This window comes from Myotis myotis, unplaced genomic scaffold, assembly GCF_014108235.1.
Source record: "Myotis myotis isolate mMyoMyo1 unplaced genomic scaffold, mMyoMyo1.p scaffold_m19_p_2, whole genome shotgun sequence".
NCBI lineage: Eukaryota > Metazoa > Chordata > Mammalia > Chiroptera > Vespertilionidae > Myotis > Myotis myotis.
This window is the reverse complement of record NW_023416324.1, coordinates 19,409,215-19,432,074: the sequence shown is the minus strand read 5'-3', so window position 1 is coordinate 19,432,074 and position 22,860 is coordinate 19,409,215. Positions and strand designations below refer to the sequence as shown.

General features: G+C 42.5%; 1 protein-coding gene across 3 annotated transcripts in view; it reads right to left on the bottom strand.

Moving 5' to 3' along the window:
• Window positions 1-22,295, bottom strand: part of KPNA6 (karyopherin subunit alpha 6) — a 40,458-nt gene extending 18,163 nt beyond the window's left edge. For 2 of the 3 annotated variants that reach the window (XM_036348343.1, XM_036348344.1), the window contains exons 1-4: window positions 22,136-22,291; window positions 2,746-2,879; window positions 1,012-1,104; window positions 504-603 (exon numbers count right to left, since the gene is read on the bottom strand). In XM_036348343.1, the coding sequence (XP_036204236.1) occupies window positions 504-603; window positions 1,012-1,104; window positions 2,746-2,879; window positions 22,136-22,139 (331 nt within the window). In that variant the 5' untranslated portion in view covers window positions 22,140-22,291. Of the gene's footprint in view, window positions 1-503; window positions 604-1,011; window positions 1,105-2,745; window positions 2,880-22,135 lie in introns of all 3 variants that reach the window. The other variant, XM_036348345.1, reaches the window with a different exon arrangement.
• Between the last annotated feature and the right edge of the window lie 565 nt (window positions 22,296-22,860).

The following is a 22,860-nucleotide window of genomic DNA, read 5'->3' as shown; positions in this document are numbered from 1 at the left end:
TCATATACTGAGACAAGTATTTTTACTATCAAATTTTTACTGAGCATGAACAATGTGCCCGACACAGTTCCAGATACTGAGGATACAGTAGTGAACAAAACCAAAAGTCTCTGTTCTCACAGAGCTTACATCCTAGTGAGGAGAGAGATTCTGTTGATAGAAGGTAATAAATATAATGAGGAAAAAAAGAATAGGTTGGGCAAGGTAAAAAGATTAAAAATGCCAAGGGTTGGGAGAAGGCCTGTAATTTTAAATAGGATATCAGGGTAGGCTTCATCCAGAAGGTAGGATCTGATTGCAGAAGTGAGGGAGCTGTCACACAGCTATGTCAGGTAGAGGGTATCAGGTAGGAGGAATAGCCAGTGCAAAGGTAAAAATGTGCCTGGCTTCTCTACACACCAAAGCAGAATGAGTGAAGGGGGGTAGATTGATGAGGTCGGTGAGAAGAAACAAGACACTAAATCATGTAGTTGGTCTCTTTGGGGGTGGGCCAGGCTTTGTACCTTTAGAGAGCAGTTTCCGGAATTTCTGTGTGGTTGCTAACTGCAGGTCAGAGTCATCAGAAAAGAGCATCTCTACCATCTCTCTTGTGATCACACTCTCCTAGAATATAAAACAGGTTCAAGGCTTTGCAAACCAACACTAGAGTCAGACATGAGCACATAATCCTGTGTGGCATCCTACTTTGTAAAGAGTTGAGGGCAAGAGGACAGCATAACAGACAGGCTCAGGAGAATGCGCTGGTTTAATCCATGGCTGCTTCAAGTCGGGACATTTGAAAAGTAATTCCTTACTTTTGAGGCAACTGATGGCTTCCTTTTAAGTGTTTCCTAAGGTGTCTCTATTAGAGATAAATCCTTGAGGTCTCTTAAAGCTGACCAACTACAAAAGGGCCCGTGGAAGAAAGAGCTTTGCATGGTTGTGAGCAAAACTACTAGATGATGTGAACTGCCCAATTTCTGTTTTGTAGAAGCAGGTACTTCCCAGGCCTGCCCGAAGCAAGGGCCTTACCCCAGTGGTAGAGCTCACGTAGGAGTCCATGAGGAGACTATCGAACATGGCAGCTTCTTCATTAATCATCTCTACATTTCTCCGTTTAAATAGCTGCAAGTGAAGAGAAGAGATGGTGGTAAGACTATTCACTGAAACAAAAACAACAACAACAAAGAATAACCTAATGTTAAATTATGGCAAAACTGTCAAGGAAATGCTAGCATGGTTGAGAAAATGCCAAGTTCAACATACTGGCATAGAAAGATATTCAAGAGCTTTACTTTCTATTTTATCTAACTATTTTCATTTTTATAAGCAAAAAAATCTTTAAAGATTCTAATGCCCTTTGTATAAAAGGTGAAGAGTATAAAAGGCTTTGAAGGAATAATGGTAAAGCAAGAGGGTAGGCAAAAGCAGGTTAGGTGACTACATGTAGGTTTGGGCAAGGCACCAATTTAGTGGGTGTGTGAAAGAGCACAAATGGTGAGGTATTAATATACTCTCAGTCCTAGGGAGACTTACAAAGAATGGACCCAGGAAAGAGAAATAAGGCAGCCCAGAATAGCAGATGAACCTCTTAAAAAGTTAGGCTTGGAGCTAGGCCTTGAAGGCCAGGCCTAACACTGACTTTAGGGTAAAGAAGAGAGAAGGCAATAAATAGGGGTCTAAAACCAAAATGTTATATTGAAGACAGAAATGATGCTGCTGTTATGAAAAAAGAATAAGTGATTGATTTTCTCTTTTTCTTTTTGTTTAAATATACTTTATTGATTTTTTTACAGCGAGGAAGGGAGAGGGACAGAGAGTTAGAAACATCGATGATGAGAGAGAAACATCAAGATCAGCTGTCTCCTGCACACCCCACACTGGGGATGTGTCCGCAACCAAGGTACATGCCCTTGACCGGAATTGAACCTGGGACCCTTAAGTCCGCAGGCAGATGCTCTATCCATTGAGCCAAACCAGGTAGGGCTGATTTTCTCTTTCTCAAAGCTTTCAACATTTCTTTACAACAAAGGAAGCTGTTGTAGCTTAGCTACTTTCCTAAAGGGAGGGTGAGAGTGCAAGGTGGAGGCCAATCATGGCAGCTGGATCCTTTCTCAGAACAATATGTTTAAGAATACTCTGGGCCCTGGCCAGATAGCTCAATTGGTAAGAGTGTTGTCCCAATATGCCAAGGTTATGGGTTTGATCCTCACACATGGCACATAAGAATCAACCAATGGTATTAGTAGGTGTGGTCTAATGGTTAGAGCACCAAAGGGTCACCCTTTAATCACGGCTAAGGTCATGTACCTGTGTTGCAGGTTTGATCCCTGGTCCCAGTTCGGGCGTGTGCAGGAGGCAACCAATTGATGTGTCTCTCTCACATCAATGTTTCTCTCTCTCTTTCCTGTTCCTCCCTTCCAATCTTTCTGAAAAAAAACAAACAAAAACAATCAATGGAAAAAATATCCTTGGGAAGCCCGGCCAGCATGGCTCAGTGGATGAGTGCTGACCTACGAACCAGGAGGTCACGGTTCAATTCTGAGTCAGGGCATATGCCCAGGTTCCAGGCTTGATCCTCAGTGTGGGGCGCACAGGAGGTAGCCGATCAATGATTCTCTCTCATCATTGATATTTCTATCTCCCTCTCCCTTCCTCTCTGAAATAAAAAAAATATAAGTGGAACAAATTGATGTTTCTCTCTCTCTCTCTCTCTCTCTCTTTAAAAACATATAAGAAAAATAAAGAATACTCGGGTTAACCCACTTGTTGCTCCCGCTTCTGCTTCCGAAGCTGAATGCCCTCTTCTTCTCGTCTTCGCCTCATTTCCTCAGGGTTTAGGGCATTGTTCTTATAGCTCTTCATCCGATAATTGTCTTTCCCTGGGCTTGCCATGGTCTCTAGAAGAAGAGGAGATACAAACACATTGGCAAAGGCTCTTAAGAAGACACTTCCTTTTCCCTGGGCTCCTGTCTCTACCCACCCTCCCTTACTCCGGGAGACCAGATTCCCAAGGAAGCATAATAATCTCATTAACCACACTTGACACCTCTACCACCACCAAAACAGTTTCCTTTAATCATAATAAGCTGGTTAAATTAAGTGTAATTATAGCAATTGATATAAATATTAATAGTTAAATGTGTAGGCCCTGGAGGCAGTTTGTGAGAGTTCAAATTCTGGCTCTCTGCTTCTTAACTGTGCAAACCTTCAATAAGTTGCTTTAACCTCTATGCTGTAGGATCTTAGCTTTCAAACAGGGACATAATAGTTCCTACTTCATAGAGTTGTTAGAAAAGTGCCCTGGCCGGGCAGTTCAGTTGGTTAGAGCAGTGGTTCTCAACCTTCTGGCCCTTTAAATACAGTTCCTCATATTGTGACCCAACCATAAAATTATTTTAGTTGCTACTTCATAACTGTAATGTTGCTACTGTTATAAATCGTCATGTAAATATCTGATAGGCAGGATGGTCTTAGGCGACCCCTGTGAAAGGGTCATTCGACCACCAAAGAGGTTGCGACCCACAGGTTGAGAACCGCTGGGTTAGAGTGTCGGCCCAATATGCCAAGGTTGTGGGTTTGATCCCAGGTCAGGATACATACAAGAATCAACCAATGAATTCATAAATAAACAGAACAAAAAATTGACGTTGCTTTCTCTCTCTCAAATCAAAAAAAGAGAGAGAAAAATTAAATAGGTTAATACATGTGAAGTACTTCTTAGAACATAATAGGGTAAATGCTCATAAGCTATGATCACCTCCATGATGAGAAAGTTATATGACTTGCCCAATAAACTCAAATATATTTAACCTAGCCAAATGAAATAATTATAGTACATACAAATTCAGTGAAATACCACGTATTGTTTAAAAAGGACCCAATTTTAAAATGAATCTGTAATATTTGATACATACAAAAGGAAACAATGTTGTTACCAAACAAAATAATACAGTGAGAATCTGTAAACCCACCACCAAATCTAAGAACTAGAATATTAATATGCCTGGGCAATGGCTGGGTAGCTCAGTCAGTTAGAGTGTCATCCGATATGCCGAGGTTGCACAGGACAACTCTCTAACCAACTGAGCCACACAGGCCAGGGCTCACCTTTTTTATGGAGCTGTATTTCATTCATTTTTCTTGTTACATTATTTTACTGCATAAATGTATCATAACTTAACCATTTTTATTATGCTGGTCTTCCACTCCCAACCCCCACCCCCATTTTATTCTATTATAAACCTTTTGGAAAATTGTTGAGCTTAAGTGGTAGATATAAGTTTTCTGAAAGTCTTTTTTTGCTTGGAAGCTAAAATTTTATCATTGGCAACAAATACTGACTTACTTCTTTTTTTTCTTTTTAAATCCTCACCTAAGGATATTTTCCACTGATTTGAAGAGAGAGGCAAAGACTGAGAAAAATATCGATGTAAGAGAAACACATCAATTGGTTGCCTCTTGCACACACCCCAACGAGGGCCCAAGCCAGGAAGGAGTCTGCAACCAAGGTATGTGCCCTTGACCAGAATCGAACCCGGGACCCTTTAGTCCGTAGACCGACGCTCTATCCACTGAGCCAAATTGGCTGGAGCCTGACTTACTTCTTGCATTTTAAGAAAATGTTTGCCCAATACCTAAGTGTGAATAATGAGTTTTTATGTCAGTCATTCTTTCAAGTAAAAACAGTGTTGTTTTAAAAATGTCTAGTTTAGCCTAGCTGGTTTGGGTCAGTGGATAGAGCGTCAGCCTGCGGACCAAAGGGTCTCAGGTTCGATTCCGGTCAAGGGCACGTGCTGGGTTGCGGTCGTGGTCCAACGTGCAGGAGGCAGCCAATCAATGATTCCCTCTCATCACTGATGTTTCTATCTCTCTCTTTCTCTCCCCTCCTCTCTGAAATCAATAAAAAAATATTTTTTTAAAAGTCTAGTTTAGCCCAAACCGGTTTGGCTCAGTGGATAGAAGCGTTGGTTTGCAGACTGAAGGGTCCCAGGTTTGATTCCGGTCAAGGGCATGTACCTGGGTTGCGGGCATATCCCCAGTGGGAGATGTGCAGGAGGCAGCTGATCGATGTTTCTCTCTCATTGATGTTTCTAACTCTCTATCCCTCTCCCTTTCTCTCTGTAAAAAAACAAAAAAATATATTTTTAAAAAATTTAGTTAAAGGGTAAAAGAAACTAAGGAGAAAATAAACAAATGGGACTACACCAAAATAAAAAGCTTCTGCACAGCAAAAGAAACCATCAAAAAAACAAAAAGGGCCCTGACTGGTTTGGCTCAGTGGATAGAGCGTCGGCCTGCGGACTGAAAGGTCCCAGGTTCGATTCCGGTCAAGGGCATGTACCTTGGTTGCGGGCACATCCCCAGTGCGGGGTGTGCAGGAGGCAGCTGATCGATGTTTCTCTCTCATCGATATTTCTAACTCTCTATCCCTCTCCTTTCCTCTCTGTGAAAAATCAATAAAATATATATATTAAAAACAAAAAAACAAAAAGGGAGCCCACTGTATGGGAGAATATATTTGGCAATGATATATCTAATAAAGGGTTAATATCCAAAGTATATAAGGAACTCATACAACTTCACAAAAGGAAGATAAACAATCCAATTAAAAAATGGGCAAAGGACCAAAATAGCTATTTCTCCAAAGTGAATAATACAGATGGCCAAGAGACATATGAGAAAATGCTTAACGTCACTGATCATCAGAGAGATGCAAATTAAAATGACACTGAGGTATCATCTCACACCTATCAGAATGTTGGTGAGGATGTGGAGAAAAGGGAACCCTAGTACACTGCTGATGGGAATGCAGACTGGTGCAGCCATTATGGAAAACAGTATGGAGTTTCCTCAAAAAAAAAAAAAAAAAAAAATTATGGAACTGCCATTTATCCTAGTGATCCTACTTCTAGGAATATATCCTAAGAAAATCAAAACAAACAATCAGAAAGAATATATGCACCCCTATGTTCACAGCAGCATAATTTACAATAGCTAAGATCTGGAAACAGCCCAAGTGCCCATCAGTAGGAGTGGATAAAAAATCTGTGGTACACTTACGTCCTGGAATAGTATGCAGCAGTAAAAAAGAAGAATCTCTTACCCTTGGAGACAGCATAGAGGGACCTGGAGAGTATCATGCTAAGTGAAATGAGTCAATCAGAGAAAGACAAGTATCACATGCTCTGGTTGTGGGCTCCATCCCCAGTCCAGGGGGCCCGCAGGAGGCAGCCAACCAATGATTCCCTCTCATCACTGATACTTCTATCTCCCTCTCCTTTCCTCTCTGAAATCAATAAAAATATATTTTAAACAAACAAACAAACAAACAAACAAACAAACAACCCAGGTATCCACCAACAGAGAAATGAACAAAATGTGACATATACACAAAATGGAATATTATTCAGCCATAAAAAGGAATGAAGGTCTGACATATGCTACAAATATAGTATGCTAATTGAAAGAAATCAGACACAAAAAGACAAATACATGATTCCACTTATATGAGGTAATTAGAGTAGTCAAACTCATAAAGACAGAAAATAGATTAGAGATTATCAGATACTTGGGGAGGGGGATATGGGGAATTATTGCCAATTGGGTTGAGTTTCTGTTTGGGGTAATGAAAAGTTTGGAAACAGTGGGGATGGTGCTACAACATTGTAGATGTAATTAATGCTACTTAATTGTATACTTCAAAATGGTTAAAATGGTGAATTTTGTTATATTTTACCACTCACAAATTTTAAGATTGTAGCATACCTCCTGCAGTTAAATCTGACATGGAATCCCTGTTCTATGTTTTCTTAGATTCTGTATTTATCTATTTGCATTCATTCATCACAGAGCCAAATAAACTAACTATATGTTCTTATTTTCTATATTCTTTATATTCTGGTATTTGGGAGCCTTACAGACTCAGGGAGAGACTGCCCCTCTCAGGCCTACTAATTCCTAAAGATAACTTGCCTAAGAGCCTAACTTTGATATGCAAACTAACCAATCAAAAGCCGTATCTCTTCTATCTAGCTTGTAGGTAGACCCCAGGAGGAAATATTCCATGGCCACATAGTAGGCAACTAGAGACTACTCCTATAGACCAAAGCCCTCCAGAATGACTCAAACTAGCTTAACCCTAAACTGTTTACTCTGCCCTGCTTTCACTTTCCCTTGGGAACCCTAATAAAGGTGGTTGCCTTAACCTTCCACTGGCTCCTGTCCCTTCTGCCGCTCCACCATCCTGGTGTTTTCCTCTGTGACACTGTGTGGCATAAAGTGACACCCTCTCTGAGACCACTGAGTATAACACACATCTTCCTTCCAAGACTTGTTCTTGCCTCCTCCTGTGGCTAGAGTGACTTTACCATACTTTATCCAATATTTTATTTTATTTTATTTATTTATTAAATATATTTTATTGATTTTTTACAGAGAAGAAGGGAGAGGGATAGAGAGTTAGAAACATCGATGAGAGAGAAACATCGATCAGCTGCCTCCTGCACGCCCCCCACTGGTTGCGGGGATGTGCCCGCAACCAGGGTACATGCCCTTGATTGGAATCGAACCCGGGGACCCTTGAGTCCGCAGGCCGACGCTCTATCCACTGAGCCAAACCGGTTCGGCCCCAATATTTTAAAAACAATCTCAGTATTTTAAAAATTGAAAAAGTGAAGCTGATTGTGTTAAAGTACAAGTAGAGGAATCCTCACTAAGAGTAGGTTACCCTTTTATAAATATTTCCCATTCTACAAATTTCTAATTTGAAGCAGATACTAAAAGTACTGCAAAAGGAATGGAAAACAAGTTTTATAGGCACACAGAAAGAAAAAACTAACTCTAATAGAATATTGCCCTCTTTCTGGAGTGGATGGGGTGCCTGTGATTAGAGTTTAAAAAGAAATCTCCTGGCCCAGCCAGAGTGGCTTAGTAGTTGAACATCAGCTTATGAACCCAGAGATCATGGTTTGACTTCTGGTCAGGGCACATGCCCAGGTTGCAGGCTTGATCCCCAGTGTGGGGTGTGCAGGAGGCAGATGATCAATTATTCTCTCCCATCATTGATGCTTCTCTTTCTCCCTCTCCCTTCCTCTCTGAAATCAATAATTTTTTTTTTTTTTTTTTTTTTTTAAAAAAGGAAAGAAATCTCCTGGTACACCCTCCTGGAGGCACACCATTTGAATCTACTTTTCAGGTAATTTTTTCTTTCTCCTAAACTGTAAGGGTCCCCACAGGGGAGCAGCAGGCAGCAGCAGCTTGTTCTGAGCTAACCCCCTGAACCTGTCTCCAGTGAGTTGACACCAGCCCTGCCTAGGCTCTGTCCTAGGCCTTTCCTTGTTTCACTGCTCCCAGCTTTAATAAATGTACTCTCAAAATTAAAAAATAAATCTCCTGATATAAATTGTCTAACCACTATGCTGTACACCTGAAAGTAATATAGTATTAACTGTAATTGAAATTTTAATAAAGAAATCCTACATAAAAGGCTAATATGCAAATTGACCAAACGGCAGAATGACCCATCGCTATGACGCACACTGACCACCAGGGTGCAGACGTTCAATGCAGGAGCTCCCAACCTGGTGGTCAGCATGCTCCCACAGGAGGAGTGCTGCTCAGCCAGAAGCCAGGCTCACGGCTGGCAAGCACAGCGGTGGTGGCGGGAGCCTCTCCTGCTTCCATGGCAGCGCTAAGCAGGGAGCGGGCCTAAGCCAGTAGTTGGACATCCCCTGAGGGCTCCTGGGCTGCAAGAGGGTGCAGGCCGGGCTGAGGGACCCGCCCCCAACCCCCCCCCCCCCCGCCCGAGTGCATGAAATTCATGCACAGGGTCTCTAGTAAATAAATAAGTCTCCCAAGGAAAGATTTGGGCTGGTTCAAGTAGAAAATTCACTTTGGGGGTGGAAATGGAATAAATGAGAGGGGGGAAAATAGTCTATTAAGAGAATCTGAGGGAAAGAGAAATGAAAATGGAAGATGAGGAGAGAGTTGAATTCTACAGTAAACATACTGAGAAAATGAAACTTCAGAGATGATGCCTTGGGTCATTCTAGAAAGTAGCCTGGCAAACCAATAGCATCAATTGGGTCTTAGAACTTAGAATGTGCAAGTCGCCATACCCACTTGACAAAGCCCAAGTGGATTTATCATTAAACAAAAAAAAACAGGGCAGTAGCTTCCCTCTGGGACCTCTAATTACCCCAGTGCCTCAAGACTAACAGGCACAGGATAGATTCCTAAAGTTGGCACTGTGGACTTCTGTCCCCCATTACCTGACAGATGGTTTTTCATGACTCTGAACCTGGGCCCTCCCAGAGGGCTGTTTTCTCCTTCCAGCAAAGCTGACAGTGAAGCTGGAAGGAGACCCAGGTTGTACTTCTTTAGTCACCATGGTGACAAGAAACTATCACAAATATTTGCTTATGACTTCACTGGAGAAGCCAGGCAGGGAAGACTGGATTGGAAGGAGGAACATCTGCAGAAGCACATCTGGAATCAGCAACCAAAGAAGGCTGGAGTCTTGTGCAGGTAAGGGAGCTTTTTTCATCATGCACTCCCTACTTGCTGGGACTGGATCAAGAAATCCACAATACAAATATACTTTTTCTAGCACCTGATTGCCTTGGGTTTTCTTAGTCAAGGAACTCTCACAAAATAAATAGGTCCCTGAAGTTATACCTCCCATTTTCAGGAAATTAATGTCTAATACTGACATGGATTTTCTAAGCTTTTAGAAATAAGGGACTAGCAATAATAATACAAAATAGGTATAGACGTGCTATGGCCTGAATTATGCTCCCTCCTTCAGATGTTGAAGTCCTAACCTTCAGTACCTCAAAATGTGACTGTATTTGTAAATAGGGTCTTAATACTGGGGTAAGACCTTAATCCAATATGAAGATTAAGATATAGATGCAGCCTGGCCACCGTGGCTCAGTGGTTGAGCATCGACCTATGTATGAACCAGGAGGTCATGGTTCGATTCCCAGTCAGGGCACATGCCTGGGTTGTGGGCTCCATCCCTAGTGTGGGGCATGCAGGAGGCAGCCGATTCATGATTCTCCCTCATCATGGATGTTTCTATCTCTCTCCCTCTCCCTTCCTCTGTGAAATTAATAAAAATATATATTTTTAAAAAGATGTAGATGCACATAGTGTCAAAAAAAAAAAAAAGTAAAAAAGAAGATACAGATGCAGCCCTAGCCAGTTTGGCCCACAGACTGAAGGGTCCTGGGTTTGATTTGGTCAAGGGCACATACCTCGGTTGCAGGCTCATTCCCAGCCATGGTTGGGGCAAATGCAGAAGGCAACCAATCAATTCTCTCTCTCACATCCATGTTTCTCTCTCTCCGTCTCTCCCCCTCCCTTCCACTCTCTAAAAATCAATGGAAAAATATCCTTGGGTAAGGGTTAACAAAAAACAAACAAACAAAAGGATACAGATGCACACAGAGGAAGTACATTATGTAAACACAAAGACAGCCCTCTATAAGGCAAGGAGAGAAGTCTCAGAAGCCAGCCCTGTCAACACCTTGATCTCAGACTTTTAGCCCCTAGTACTGAGAACACTATAAATTTCTATTATTTAAGCCACCTGGTCTATGCTACTTTGTTATGGTAGCCCTAGCAAAATACAGGCCCTAATTCAGTGATGGCGAACCTATGACATGCGAACTCATTTGTTTTGGTTAGTTTTTCTTTGTTAAACGGCATTTATATATATATAAAATAAATATCAAAAATTTTCTATATGTGACACGGCACCAGAGTTAAGTTAGGGTTTTTCTCAAAATGCTGACACGCCAAGCTCAAAAGGTTCGCCATCACTGCCGTAATTGATAGATGAAGACCTTGAGCCTGAGCTCACATACTAGGTGAGTAACAAGGTTACTGTAATACTCCATTTAATAACTGGTATGTCTAAAATTTTGAGATTCATCACATTTTAAAATCAGGCACATTTTTATATAATACAGGAAAATATTACCATTAAGTAAAAGCTGCTCTCTCTGACTAATCCCAATTCTCTCCTAACACTCTACATCTTTATGATGTCCATATTTATCACAACAATGATAAGAAAACCTCAAAATCTTAAAGTGCCTTCTGAACTACCTGGCAGACAATAAATGACGTTTGATATCATTTTCAAGTGAACTTCAGAGTATTTTAACTTTTAAAATAAAGTATTCAATAGGGAAAAATAAATAAAATCATGCATATTTTCTCAGAAAAAAGCATATATATATAGTTAGCTGTCCTGTATATGAGATGGGAATGATAGTGCCACACCTTCAAGCTCACATCCTAGACAGCTGCTGGCTCAGTGGATAGAGTGTCGGCCTGCAGACCTAAGGGTCCCGGATTGATTCCAATCAAGGGCATGTACCTTGGTTGCCTCCTGCCCCGGCCCTGGCAGGGTGCATGCAGGAGGCAACCAATCTGTCTTTCCCTCTCTCTCGCACTATCCCTAAAAATTAATGGAAAAATGTCCTCCGCGAAAATTAAAAAAAAAAAAAAAAAAAGTTTTCAAGTAATCACCTGAAGGCATTTGCCTAGCCCTAGAAGACCCTGAAAGAGCTATATTTAGGAGATAAGGGAACTAGCCTTATTTTCAGGGTAATGACACAATCTTCTAAGCCAGTGGTTCTCAACTTTCCTAATGTCGCCACCCTTTAATACAGTTCCTCATGTTGTGGTGACCCCCAATTTCATTGTTACAAATTGAACATACTATGTAATTATATATGTGTTTTCCGATGGTCTTAGGCAACCCCTGTGAAAGGGTCGTTTGACCCCCAAAGGGGTCGCGACCCTCAGGTTGAGAACCGCTGTTCTAAGGACATGGGCCCTAGAACACTATGAAGCTGTCAGTCTTTTCAAATTACTTCCTTTGTCCTGGTGCTAAACTGCATGAGCCCTCCCCTCCTGTTTGAAGGAGGCTTTCTAATAAAATGTTACTGTAGCTGCCTAGGCAAAGAGAATGAGCTAAGGTTTTAAATCAGGCAGACTGACTATTGGGCATATGCTACAGTTAGGAAGTTTTACAATTTATCATGATGCATTGAAAGTTATTTAATGGCACTGGGAAGAGAGATAAAAGAGATGCACTGTATCTCCCATTTTAAGGCCTCTTCCTTAAAGCATGTAAGAAACCTGATTCTTCTCAGGCTGGATTTGTGTGTGCGCGTGTGTGTTTTCTGTTTGTTTGTTTATTTTTAAGCTGGCCTCTATGAGTTTTCACTAGGAATTCTCTAGCAAATATGCATCAACATAAGATTCCTGGGTTGAAACACTATGGCCACATGCCAGTAATGAGAGAGAAAGGAGTTAAGAGTGCACTGAGGTATAGAGTCCACAGCCTCAGTGAGCTAGTAAGACCTGATATGCCAAACACTTTGTAGATATAATCCCTAATCTTCACAATAATCCTGAGAATACATTTTACAGATGAGAAAACTGAGACTCAGAGGTTAAATAATAAACCATGATGCTAAAAAGTCAACCCTGACCTAGTTGGTCCGAAACTCCAGGTTCTTTTCATTTCCTGAAAAGGAAAAGACTGGTAACAGCAAATCCATCAGAATTCTGGGTTGGGGACTGTCTCTCACCAATAAATAAACAAATCTGCTCACATTCCAGAATTTCAGTTAATCACAAACTCAAATGCCTTGTAACGTCTAGAGGTTAATGATTTTTAATAGGGCAGTTACAATAATAAAGCAGGGATTGCACTCATAATCAATTTTTACATCGTGCCAGCCAAACAAAATTTGACAGGGGGACTTACTCCTAACTGCTGGATCTTGAAGTCATAAAACCATAGGTGGCCTGTGCATGCCTGTTAAGCCTTGTGAATGCTCTTTATGTATGATCCTCAGTGTGTGACACCAGCTTTGGTAATTAAATTAAAAGCTTACATTTTATTGCTTAATTCTACAAATTAAAATTTGTCATGATTAATTATGTCAAGTGCTGAAAAGAGAAATGTCAACAAGATCTGAATAAACATCTAGCAGCTAGTTAAGTCTAAGTTATTTTCTCACATCAAGTAAAAGTTTAAAAGTTCACTAAAAATAAGAAACTTATTTTTTTTCTATGGTTTTGCTTTTTCTGAAGAATAAACAGTTCTGGATAATTTTAAATTTTGATTACATTATTTATATATTTATAAATGCTAACTTGCATATGCAACTTGATACATTACAATGTATATAAATAAATAATATTAGAAGTTACGTAGTAAATACAGCTATCAAATTTAGTTAAGTGCAAATAGCTTTTCAATTTAACTTTTTTTTTTTAAATATATTTTTTATTAAGATATTACATATGTGTCCTTGTCCCCACGTTACCCTCTACCCCCCACCCCCCCCACCCCCGCTCATGCCCTCACCCCCCCGTTGTCCATGTCCATTGGTTAGGCCTATATGCTTGCATATAAGTCCTTTGGTTGATCTTTCCCCCTTACCCCCACCCTCCCCTACCTTCCCTCCAAGTCCCGACAGTCCAATCAATGCCTCTCCATCTCTGGATCAGTCCTTGTTCATCAGCTTATGTTGTTCATTATATTCCACAAATGAGTGAGATCCTGTGGTATTTATCCGCTCTCAAGTTCCATCCATGCTGTCAATTTAACTTTTAACATCAAAATTTGTTTAGTCATTCTTAACCCTGCACTGAATAAAAAGCAAGCTTTATGCTTTCTCTCTTTATATATAAAGCAAAGATATACTTATTATATGTAGAAAGGTATAGAGTATATGCATTAACATTTCATGGGAGGGATGAACAAGGGGGAAAAGTGTTCAAAAAGGCTCCTTAGGTGGGTGATAATGAAAGAAAAGGTTGAGAAACACACTGATATAAGGGATTAGGGATTTGTCCAATATCTTCTTAGCTTTACAGTCAGAAACTTGGGGAGTCACCCTGGACAACTCGTTTTCCTTTATCCACCACCCAATCACTAAGAATGGCCATCTTTATTTCCTAATTTTTTCTGGACTCTCTTTTTCTCTGTTCCTACTATCATTGACCTAATTCCGGTCTTCATGATGTCTTGCCTAGACTTTATAAGAGCCTCTTTACTTGTTTCTTTTTTCTTTACTCCATACTTCGTGAAACAGTTTGCCTCTCCTCTCTCATTTCTTATCCCACTCCAATTTGCTTCCATGCCATTGAAATATTTTGTAAAAGCCACTGATCAAATAAGTGCATAATGCTAAGGTTTACCTTTAATATAGGTATATGTATCTTATATGATAAAAGGCTAATATGCAAATAGACCAAACAGCAGAACGACTGGTCCCTATGACGTGCACTGACCACCAGAGGGCAGACGCTTCGACTGGTAAGTTAGCTTGCTGCTGGGGTCCGATCGGGACTGGGCAAGACAGACTGGACATGCCCTGGAGCCCTCTGTGGTCCCTCCCCAGCCCCGATCGTGCACCAGTGGGGTCCTTTGGCCTGGCCTGCACCCTCTCTCAATCCAGGACTCCTCGGGGGAAGTCGGAGAGCCGGTTTTGGCCTGAGCCCCGCAGGCTAGACCAAGGGACCCCACCGGTGTACAAATCCGTGCACAGGGCCTCTAGTGTTAATATAAGCACAGCACTAGCCGGTTTGGCTCAGCGGATAGAGTGGCCTGAAGACTGAAGGGTCCTGGGTTTGATTCCAGTCAAGGGCACATGCCGGGGTGGCGGGCTTGATTCCCAGTAGGGGATGTGCAGGAAGCAGCCAATCAATGATTCTCTCTCATCATTGATGTTTTTCTCTCCCTCTCCCTCTCCCTCTTCAGAATCAATAAAAATATATTAAAAAACAAATAATATAAACACAAAAGGAACAAAAGAATAGCAGAGCTGATGTCTCTAGAAATATGAAGCTACTAGCACCAAAATGACACCTACTTTCATAATAAAACAAAACAACATATATAATGACCAGCTAATCAGAACTAAGTCAGCCAAAAACTTTAAATATCTAGAAGACAATTTAAAATATGGAATTATGGCAGGCACACTCTTTTTCTCTCTTGAGCATGCCCGCGTCTTTCCTCCTCTCCTTACCATAGGTGCGTTCTCTCTGCCTTGCTTTTTCCTAAGCTCAAAAGGCCCTTCTTTTGCCTTTGTAACTGATTTCTAGAGCCCTCACAGCCCAACAGGCTCACCTTTTCTAATTTTGTGACTTTCTAAAACTTTCGCTTGTAATTGAAAAAATATATATATATGGATTTATAATCTCTTGTTCATCTCACTCCAAATGGTGTGTTTAAAAATAATATCCACTGCCCAGACAGTGTGGCTCAGTGGATTCAGTGTCATCCCATGCACCAAGGGGTCACTGGTTCGATTCCTGATCAGAGCACATGTCTGGGTTGCAAGGCTTGTTCCCTCGTAGGGGTATGCAGGAGGCAGCTGATCGATGATTCTCTCTCATCACTGATGTTTCTCTCTCTCTCTCCCTCTCCCTTCCCCTCTCTCTAAAATAAAGAATATATTTTTAAAAAACTAAAGAAAACAACAACAACAAAAAACTACGGAGCCCTAGCCAGTTGTGTAGTGGTTAGAGGCCTGAGGTGTCTCAGGTTCGATTTTGGCCAAGGGCACATAACTCAGTTGCAGGCTAGGTCTCCAGCCCTCTAGGGCAGGGGTGGGCAACCCCTGGCACGCGTGCCAAACATGGCATGCCAGTAACTTTTGCTGGCACGCGAAACCCTCTCTTATAATCTTCCATTTACAATTTTTTTCTTAATACCGACTTTTTTATTTTTCAGATAAATTCAGTGTAGGTGCATCTTAGATAAATAATTTTACATAACAAGTTATCTTAAAGACCATAGACATGGATTGACGAGAGAGGGGAAGAGCAATTTCTATGCCTCTGCCTTAACTCTCCCTGCCTCCTAGATCCGACCAGTGTTTTGGTTTCATCCACATACGCTTGTGAAGCTTTGTTCTCAGTGATGAATTTTGTTAAGTCTCGTAATAGGAGTAGCCTGACGGATGAAAGTAGTAGCTCGTGCATATCTCTGAAGGTCACGAAATATAAACCTGACATAAAATCTCTGTCATCAGTGATGCAGCAGCAAAAGTCCCACTAATAATATCAATCGGAGTCATAAAGTTTTCTGTTGGACTATCAGTGTACATGTATACATTAAAAAATAAATGTATTTTTCAACATCATATACTGTGTTTTTGTCGCTCGAATGAATTTTATTATTTCTTCAAGGTACTTCACATACGTACACCTTAAGAGATATCAAGTAGGCGTAACATGTTCTCAAAAAATTAGGGTTGGCACGCAGAAGAATTCTGAGTCAGAGATTTTGCTGGTTTTGGCACGCACTCACAAAAAGGTTGCCCACCCCTGCTCTAGGGGCATGTGGGAGAGGCAACCAATCAATGTGTCTCTTGCACATCTATGTTACTCTGTCTCTCCCCTTCCCTTACCCTCTCTCTAAAGAAACGAAATCAATGAAAAAAATATCCTCGGCTGAGGATCAACAACAACAACAATAATAATAATGATGCCTACTGAATACAAAGTGCTATGGGATCAGCATGATGTTTAAAAATACTTGTCTTCATCCTTTTAATATGTATTTTTATTTTTTGTTTTTGTTTTTTTTAAATATATTTTGATTTTTTACAGAGAGGAAGGGAGAGAGATAGAGAGTTAGAAACATCGATGAGAGAGAAACATCGATCAGCTGCCTCCTGCACATCCGCCTGCAACCCAGGTACATGCCCTTGACCGGAATCGAACCTGGGACCCCTCAGTCCGCAGGCCTACGCTCTATCCATTGAGCCAAACTGGTTTCGGCTTAATATGTATTTTTAAATACACAGAATTTGGTAAAATACATAAAATATTTAAGACATATTTTATAGCCCAGCCAGCATGGCTCAGTGGGTGAGCGTCAACCTATGAACCAGGAGGTCAATTGCAGGAAGTAGATTGCATGGGGCTCTCTAATTGGCCTGCCAGTCTCCGTTTGGTTGATTTCATGCAATTACCCACTATAATTTAAACTCTAGGGATTTCAATAGGAAGATAGATTTTTGTCTGTTTTGTTCACCACTGTATTTCCAAGGCCTTAGAACAATCTCTGGCACATAATAGGCATTCAATAAACATTTGCTGGCCCAGCCAGTGTGGCCCAGTGGTTGAGTATAGACCTATGAACTAGGAGGTCATGGTTGATTCCCAGTCCAGGCACGTGCCCAGATTGCAGGCTCGGTCCCCAGTAGGGGGCATGCAGGAGGCAGCCCATCAATGATCCTCTCGTCATTGATGTTTCTTTCTCTCCCTCTTCCTTCCTCTCTGAAATCAATAAAAATATATATTTTTTTTAAAAGGTTGAACCCCACAGAATTAAAACTCTTCGTGGGACTAGGTTGTGAGAAAAACTCACACAAAGCAATTTAGAGAAGACCTTAGTAACAGGATAACTGTGTTAACAGTATTCAACCATTGCCAATATAGAAAGGCAAGAAACGAGTAAGAAACCAAAGATAGATATCCTTTCTATCTTATGCCCTAGTATCTGGGTCAATGATCACCAATAACAAAAATGCAGGCCCTAGCCAGTTTGGCTCAGTGGATACAGCACTGGCCTTCGGACTGAAGGGTCCCCGGTCGATTCCGGTCAAGGGCACATGCCCAGGTTGAGGGCTTGATCCCCTGTAGAGGGTGTGCAGGAGGCAGCCAATCAATGATTCTCTCTCATCATTGATGTTTTTATCTCTCCCTCCCTCTCTGAAATCATAGAAAATATATTTAAGGAAAAGAAAGATAAGGAGGAGGAGTGAGTTTGGTGCTTGTGAGATACTTAGTGATTGATGGTTTGGTGCCTTCTCTGCAAGAAGCTGTTATGAACGGTAGGGTGGGTGGACAAGGCTGGAGGTAATGAAAAGAAGAGAGATGATGGGCTAAATGACTTCCTGACCTATAAGTGTTATTACCAGTTAGAAAGGCTTTGTTACTTGCACCCAAAAGCAAACTAAAAGTGGTCTTCAGTATACTATTTAAGGGCAAAGATAGGACAGTTCCAAAGTTGGCTAATTCAGTGACTCAAAAACACGAGACCAGATTCTTTCCATCTTCTCTACCCTCATCCTTACAACAGCCTATTCTTATAAATTCTGCCTCATGAATGTAGCATTGCTAATGGCAATTTCAGAGTCAGAAAGGGCTTTCCTTTCCAGAGGCAGAACATTGTCCTTCAGATAGCCCATATTTTGGTTGGAGCCGTACCACCTGAGTAAGTAGTTCCTCTATTTGCTATCTCTGACCTTTCACAAGTTACTGAATCTCTCTGTGCTTCAGTTTTCTCAACTAGAACATGAGAATCTGAGAATTAAATGAGTCAATATTACAGTACTTAGACGTTAGGCATTTAGACCTCAAAAAAAAAAAAATTACGGTACTTAGTGCCTAGCACATAGAAAGTTCTATATAATTTTTGACTATTATTATAGCCTTTTCAGCTGTCTTTTTTTTGAGGTTGTTTGGTGATATCTGGATTAAAATACAAGCTGGCAAAAAATAATAAATAAAACCTGGCAAATCTCTTTTAAATAAGGAAGGCTTTCCCAGAAGTCACCCAGACTTCCCTTCACATCTAATTAGCCAGAACTGTATCACATGCCCAGGCCTAAATCAATCACTGCTTAGGGAGCTAGAATTACAATGATTGGTTTAGAGCAGGGGTCCTCAAACTACGGCCCGCGGGCCACATGCAAATACAAATATTGTATTTGTTCCCGTTTTGTTTTTTTACTTCAAAATAAGATATGTGCAGTGTGCATAGGAATTTGCTCATAGTTTTTTTTTAAACTATAGTCCGGCCCTCCAACGGTCTGAGTGAACTGGCCCCCTGTTTAAAAAGTTTGAGGACCCCTGGTTTAGAGTTTATATTAATCAAGACCTATCGCTGGGGCTGGGAGGGGCTTCCAGATTCCTGGTTAGCAAGGTGGCAAGGAATGGTGATAAAACCACCAGTGTCTGCCAACACTTAGTCTTGAGAGGTTATGGTCTCTGCCAGGGAGGGTTAGAATAAGTAACTTCCAGAACTCCAAATATCACCCCCTCAGGGCTCCTAATGGCAGTGAAATCACTACAAAGGTCTGGTAAGGCTAGTGAATTTTGGCACAGGAGAAACAGCATCGCATATAGGGCAGAGCTCAAGGAGAGTACACCAGAGAGGCGGTGAAATACAACAGGTTCTACATTTATGTGGGTGTGGTGCAGGCCACCAGCCTTGGACCATCACCTAATCCAGCCGTGGGCAAACCACGGCCCGCGGGCCGGATCCGGCCCGTTTAAAATGAATAAAACTAAAAAAAAAAAAAAAAAAAAGACCGTACCCTTTTATGTAATGATGTTTACTTTGAATTTATATTAGTTCACACAAACACTCCATCCATGCTTTTGTTCCGGCCCTCCGGTCCAGTTTAAGAACCCATTGTGGCCCTCGAGTCAAAAAGTTTGCCCACCCCTGACCTAATCTCAAAGCCTAAGTTTACTCATTTATAAATGAGGAAAACCCAAACTAACTCAGATTTGATGTTAGGATTAAATGTAGCCTTACATTAGTTTCACTCCCATGGTATAAGGATCAGCCAAAACAAAAGGTCGGAAAGACAGGGTGGGACAGGGAGAGGTACCTGATACGGAGTTGGGGAGACAAGGGGAGGCAGCCTGACTCTAGATTAAAAATCCCTTTCCGGCCCTGGCCGGTTTGGCTCAGTGGATAGAGCGTCAGCCTGTGAACTGAAGGGTCCCAGGTTCGATTCCGGTCAAGGGCACATGCCTGGGTTGCGGGCTAGGTCCCTGGTGGGGGACGTGCAGGAGGCAGCCGATTAATGACTCTCATCATTGATGTTTCTATCTCTCTCACTCCCTCTCGCTTCCTCTCTGAGCAATAAAACTATATTAAAAAAAAAAAAAATCCCTTTCAGGACCTTGGTCAGGTTTTGTTGCTCCACTTAAGAACTTTCAAAGTCTACTGGAAAAGGACTACTTTACTTCACACCTTAAGTCTTCCAAGAGGCTTATGTGCAGCAAAATAGGTAAGAATCTCACTTCTGGCTTTACTACTTACTGTGTTATCTTCTCTGCGGTAGTTTCTGTAAAAATGGGAGTAAATCGCCACCAAATTTATTTCACTGAACTTAAACTAAACATAAGTTCCTGCAGCGGTTCTCAACCTGTGGGTCGCGACCCCTTTGGCGGTCGAACGACCCTTTCACAGGGGTCGCCTAAGACCATCCTGCATATCAGATATTTACATGACGATTCATAACAGTAGCAACATGACAGTTATGAAGTAGCAACGAAAATAATTTTATGGTTGGGTCACAACACGAGGAACTGTATTTAAAGGGCCAGAAGGTTGAGAACCACTGACTTAGAGGCACCAGTATTCCTGAACTTGAGGACCAATACAAAATCTGTAACATTAAAGCCCCTAAAATTTTTCGATACATAAAGCAGCAGTTACAAAGACAGGCATGTCAGCCTTAACGGAGGATTCTGGAAACCAGAGCACTTAAGAAAAAGGAACTAACACTATTGAAGGTGGACAGGAATCTGTTCTGATATGTACGGAGCTCTTACTAGGCTTCCGACACTGTGTTATATCCTTTGATAACACCGCCCCTTGCTCTGTCTAGAGATGAGGAAATGAAGACTCAAAAAAAAGAAAAGCAACATTTATTGAGGATACGCTAGATACTTTCCATGTGTTACTGCATCAGACACCTAAGTGACTTCTCCGGATGCGAGCTAGGAAGCAACAGGCAGGATGATAATGCCAGATCTGATTCTACAGTCACTGCCTTGCAGCTCAAGGGAATAATTTATGTTTTCTCAGGATCAGGGATCTTCCAAAACTCAATCCTAGAGTCTCATTTAGCGCACGCGCGAGGGCACACACACGCACAATATTTGGGGTTAGCAATTCAATTTGCAGTTTTTCAGTTTCGTTCAGACTAAAGATTTCAAAGTGGTCCCACAAGCAAAAAAAAAACCAAAAAAACAAACAAACAAAAACACACACACACCCACCTTTACAACTTTGGTTAAAAGCTTTCTTTCACCCTTTTCCCAGCCCAACCACTAGGGGGCCAGGCTATTCACTAGGGTTCTGGAGTAATCACCCCGTTTTAGGCACCGTGTGACCTTGGGTGAGTTACCTTACCTCTCGAAGCCTCAGTTTCCTTATCTGTAAAATAGGGACACCAGTAGTCTCTCCCTCCTTAGGTGGCGCACATTAAGTAAAACGTGACATATACACACTCAGAACAATACCTGCACATCGGAAGTGCTCAGCAAATCTTTTATTTTATTTTTTTTATTTTTCCTGGAGAGGAAATACCACTGATGTTTCTGTCCCTAAGTCCAAAAGCTTTGCCATCGTAGTCTCCCTGAGCACAAGCCTGGCCAGCCGGCGTCCCTTAAGAAAGAGCAACAGGTCGCTTTTCCTCCTAAGTCCCCGACCTACCTACGGCCACAGGTGCTGGCCTTTGGTTTTCTGCCACCGCGAAGGGTGTCACTCAGCCCCACCGCACCTCCCCGTTTCCGCCTGGGCCGGGGAAGTTCCAGGCCTTCAGCCGCCGAGCCGTCTCTGGCATGGCGACCCTTGGTTACGGGCCCGGAGCCGGCGCGCCCGGCGTCTCCGCGCCGGGGGACTCCGCCCGCGACGCAGGTAAGGTTTCCCTCCGCTCGGGGGCTGAGCCGCTGAATACGGTCAAGATGCGCGTCGGCCACGCACACGCCCGCAGGAGGCTCCGCCGGCACCGCCCGGGCCTGCGGCGGGGAGCCCGGCCCCAAGTCCCAGTCTCCACCGCGCAGGCCGGAGGGTCGGCCCCTTTCTAGCCCCCAGCGAGGCTTGGGCTCCGACCCAGGGACACCACGTGGGGGCTCCCGGCGTGGCAGCGTTCCCGGAACCAGCCCCCAAAGACTGCTCCCCGCAAGGGGCCCTAGCCCGCTCCCTAAATAGCCTGAGCGGCACTCCCGGCCTGGCTTCTCCCCAAAACCTATGTGGAGGGGCCTCAGGCATCCTCTGCAGATTGCAGACAGCCTGTCGCCAGGCCCCAGGCCCCGAGACTGCCTCGGCTGGAGCTCCCAGTTGCCTGGTTTCCTTACTCACCCATCGCGGCTCCGCTCGCTCCTACTTGGCGGCGGCAGCGGCGGCGGCTTCGGCGGCAGCTCCGGCGGCAGCTCCAGCAGACAATATGGCGGACCCGCCGGACGGAAGCCCCAAACGGACAAACAACCTAACAGTCAAGCCCGGGAAGAAATGCGCTCTCAGCCCCACAGAGTCGCTGACACACGAGAGCGCATTTAAAGAGACTGCAGCTACTAAAGGCGGGGAATAGGGATGGACTATGGAAAGGGTGGGTGGAGAGAGATTGCTACAAAGCCAATCATAGACCCTGCACTGGGTATGAATAGAGGCTCACTTGAAGAGGCGAAATGACTGTGCTCAAGGATATATACAGAGAAGATAATAAAGAAGACAAGAGTAACCAGGATTACAATCTTATTGGGAATTAAAATTAGAAAAATGAGACCAGTGCAGTGCTTTATAGTTGGCAGAGCTACTGTATTTCATTTATTTTCGCAGCAAGCTCTCTGAGGGCAGAGGTCGGTTCTGTATTTTTTCATCACTGTCTCCCAACACCCAGTACAGTATCTGGCACATGGTATGGGCTCCATACATAACTGCTGAGTAAATAAGCAAACTAACAGGTCTGTGACTCACACAAAGCATGGAAAGTGATTTCCCTTTTTAGAGATTAGGAAATGGGAGCCTTGAGTGTTTTCATGCCTTTTGAATCATGACATTTTATGGCTGGTACAGATTAGGCCTCT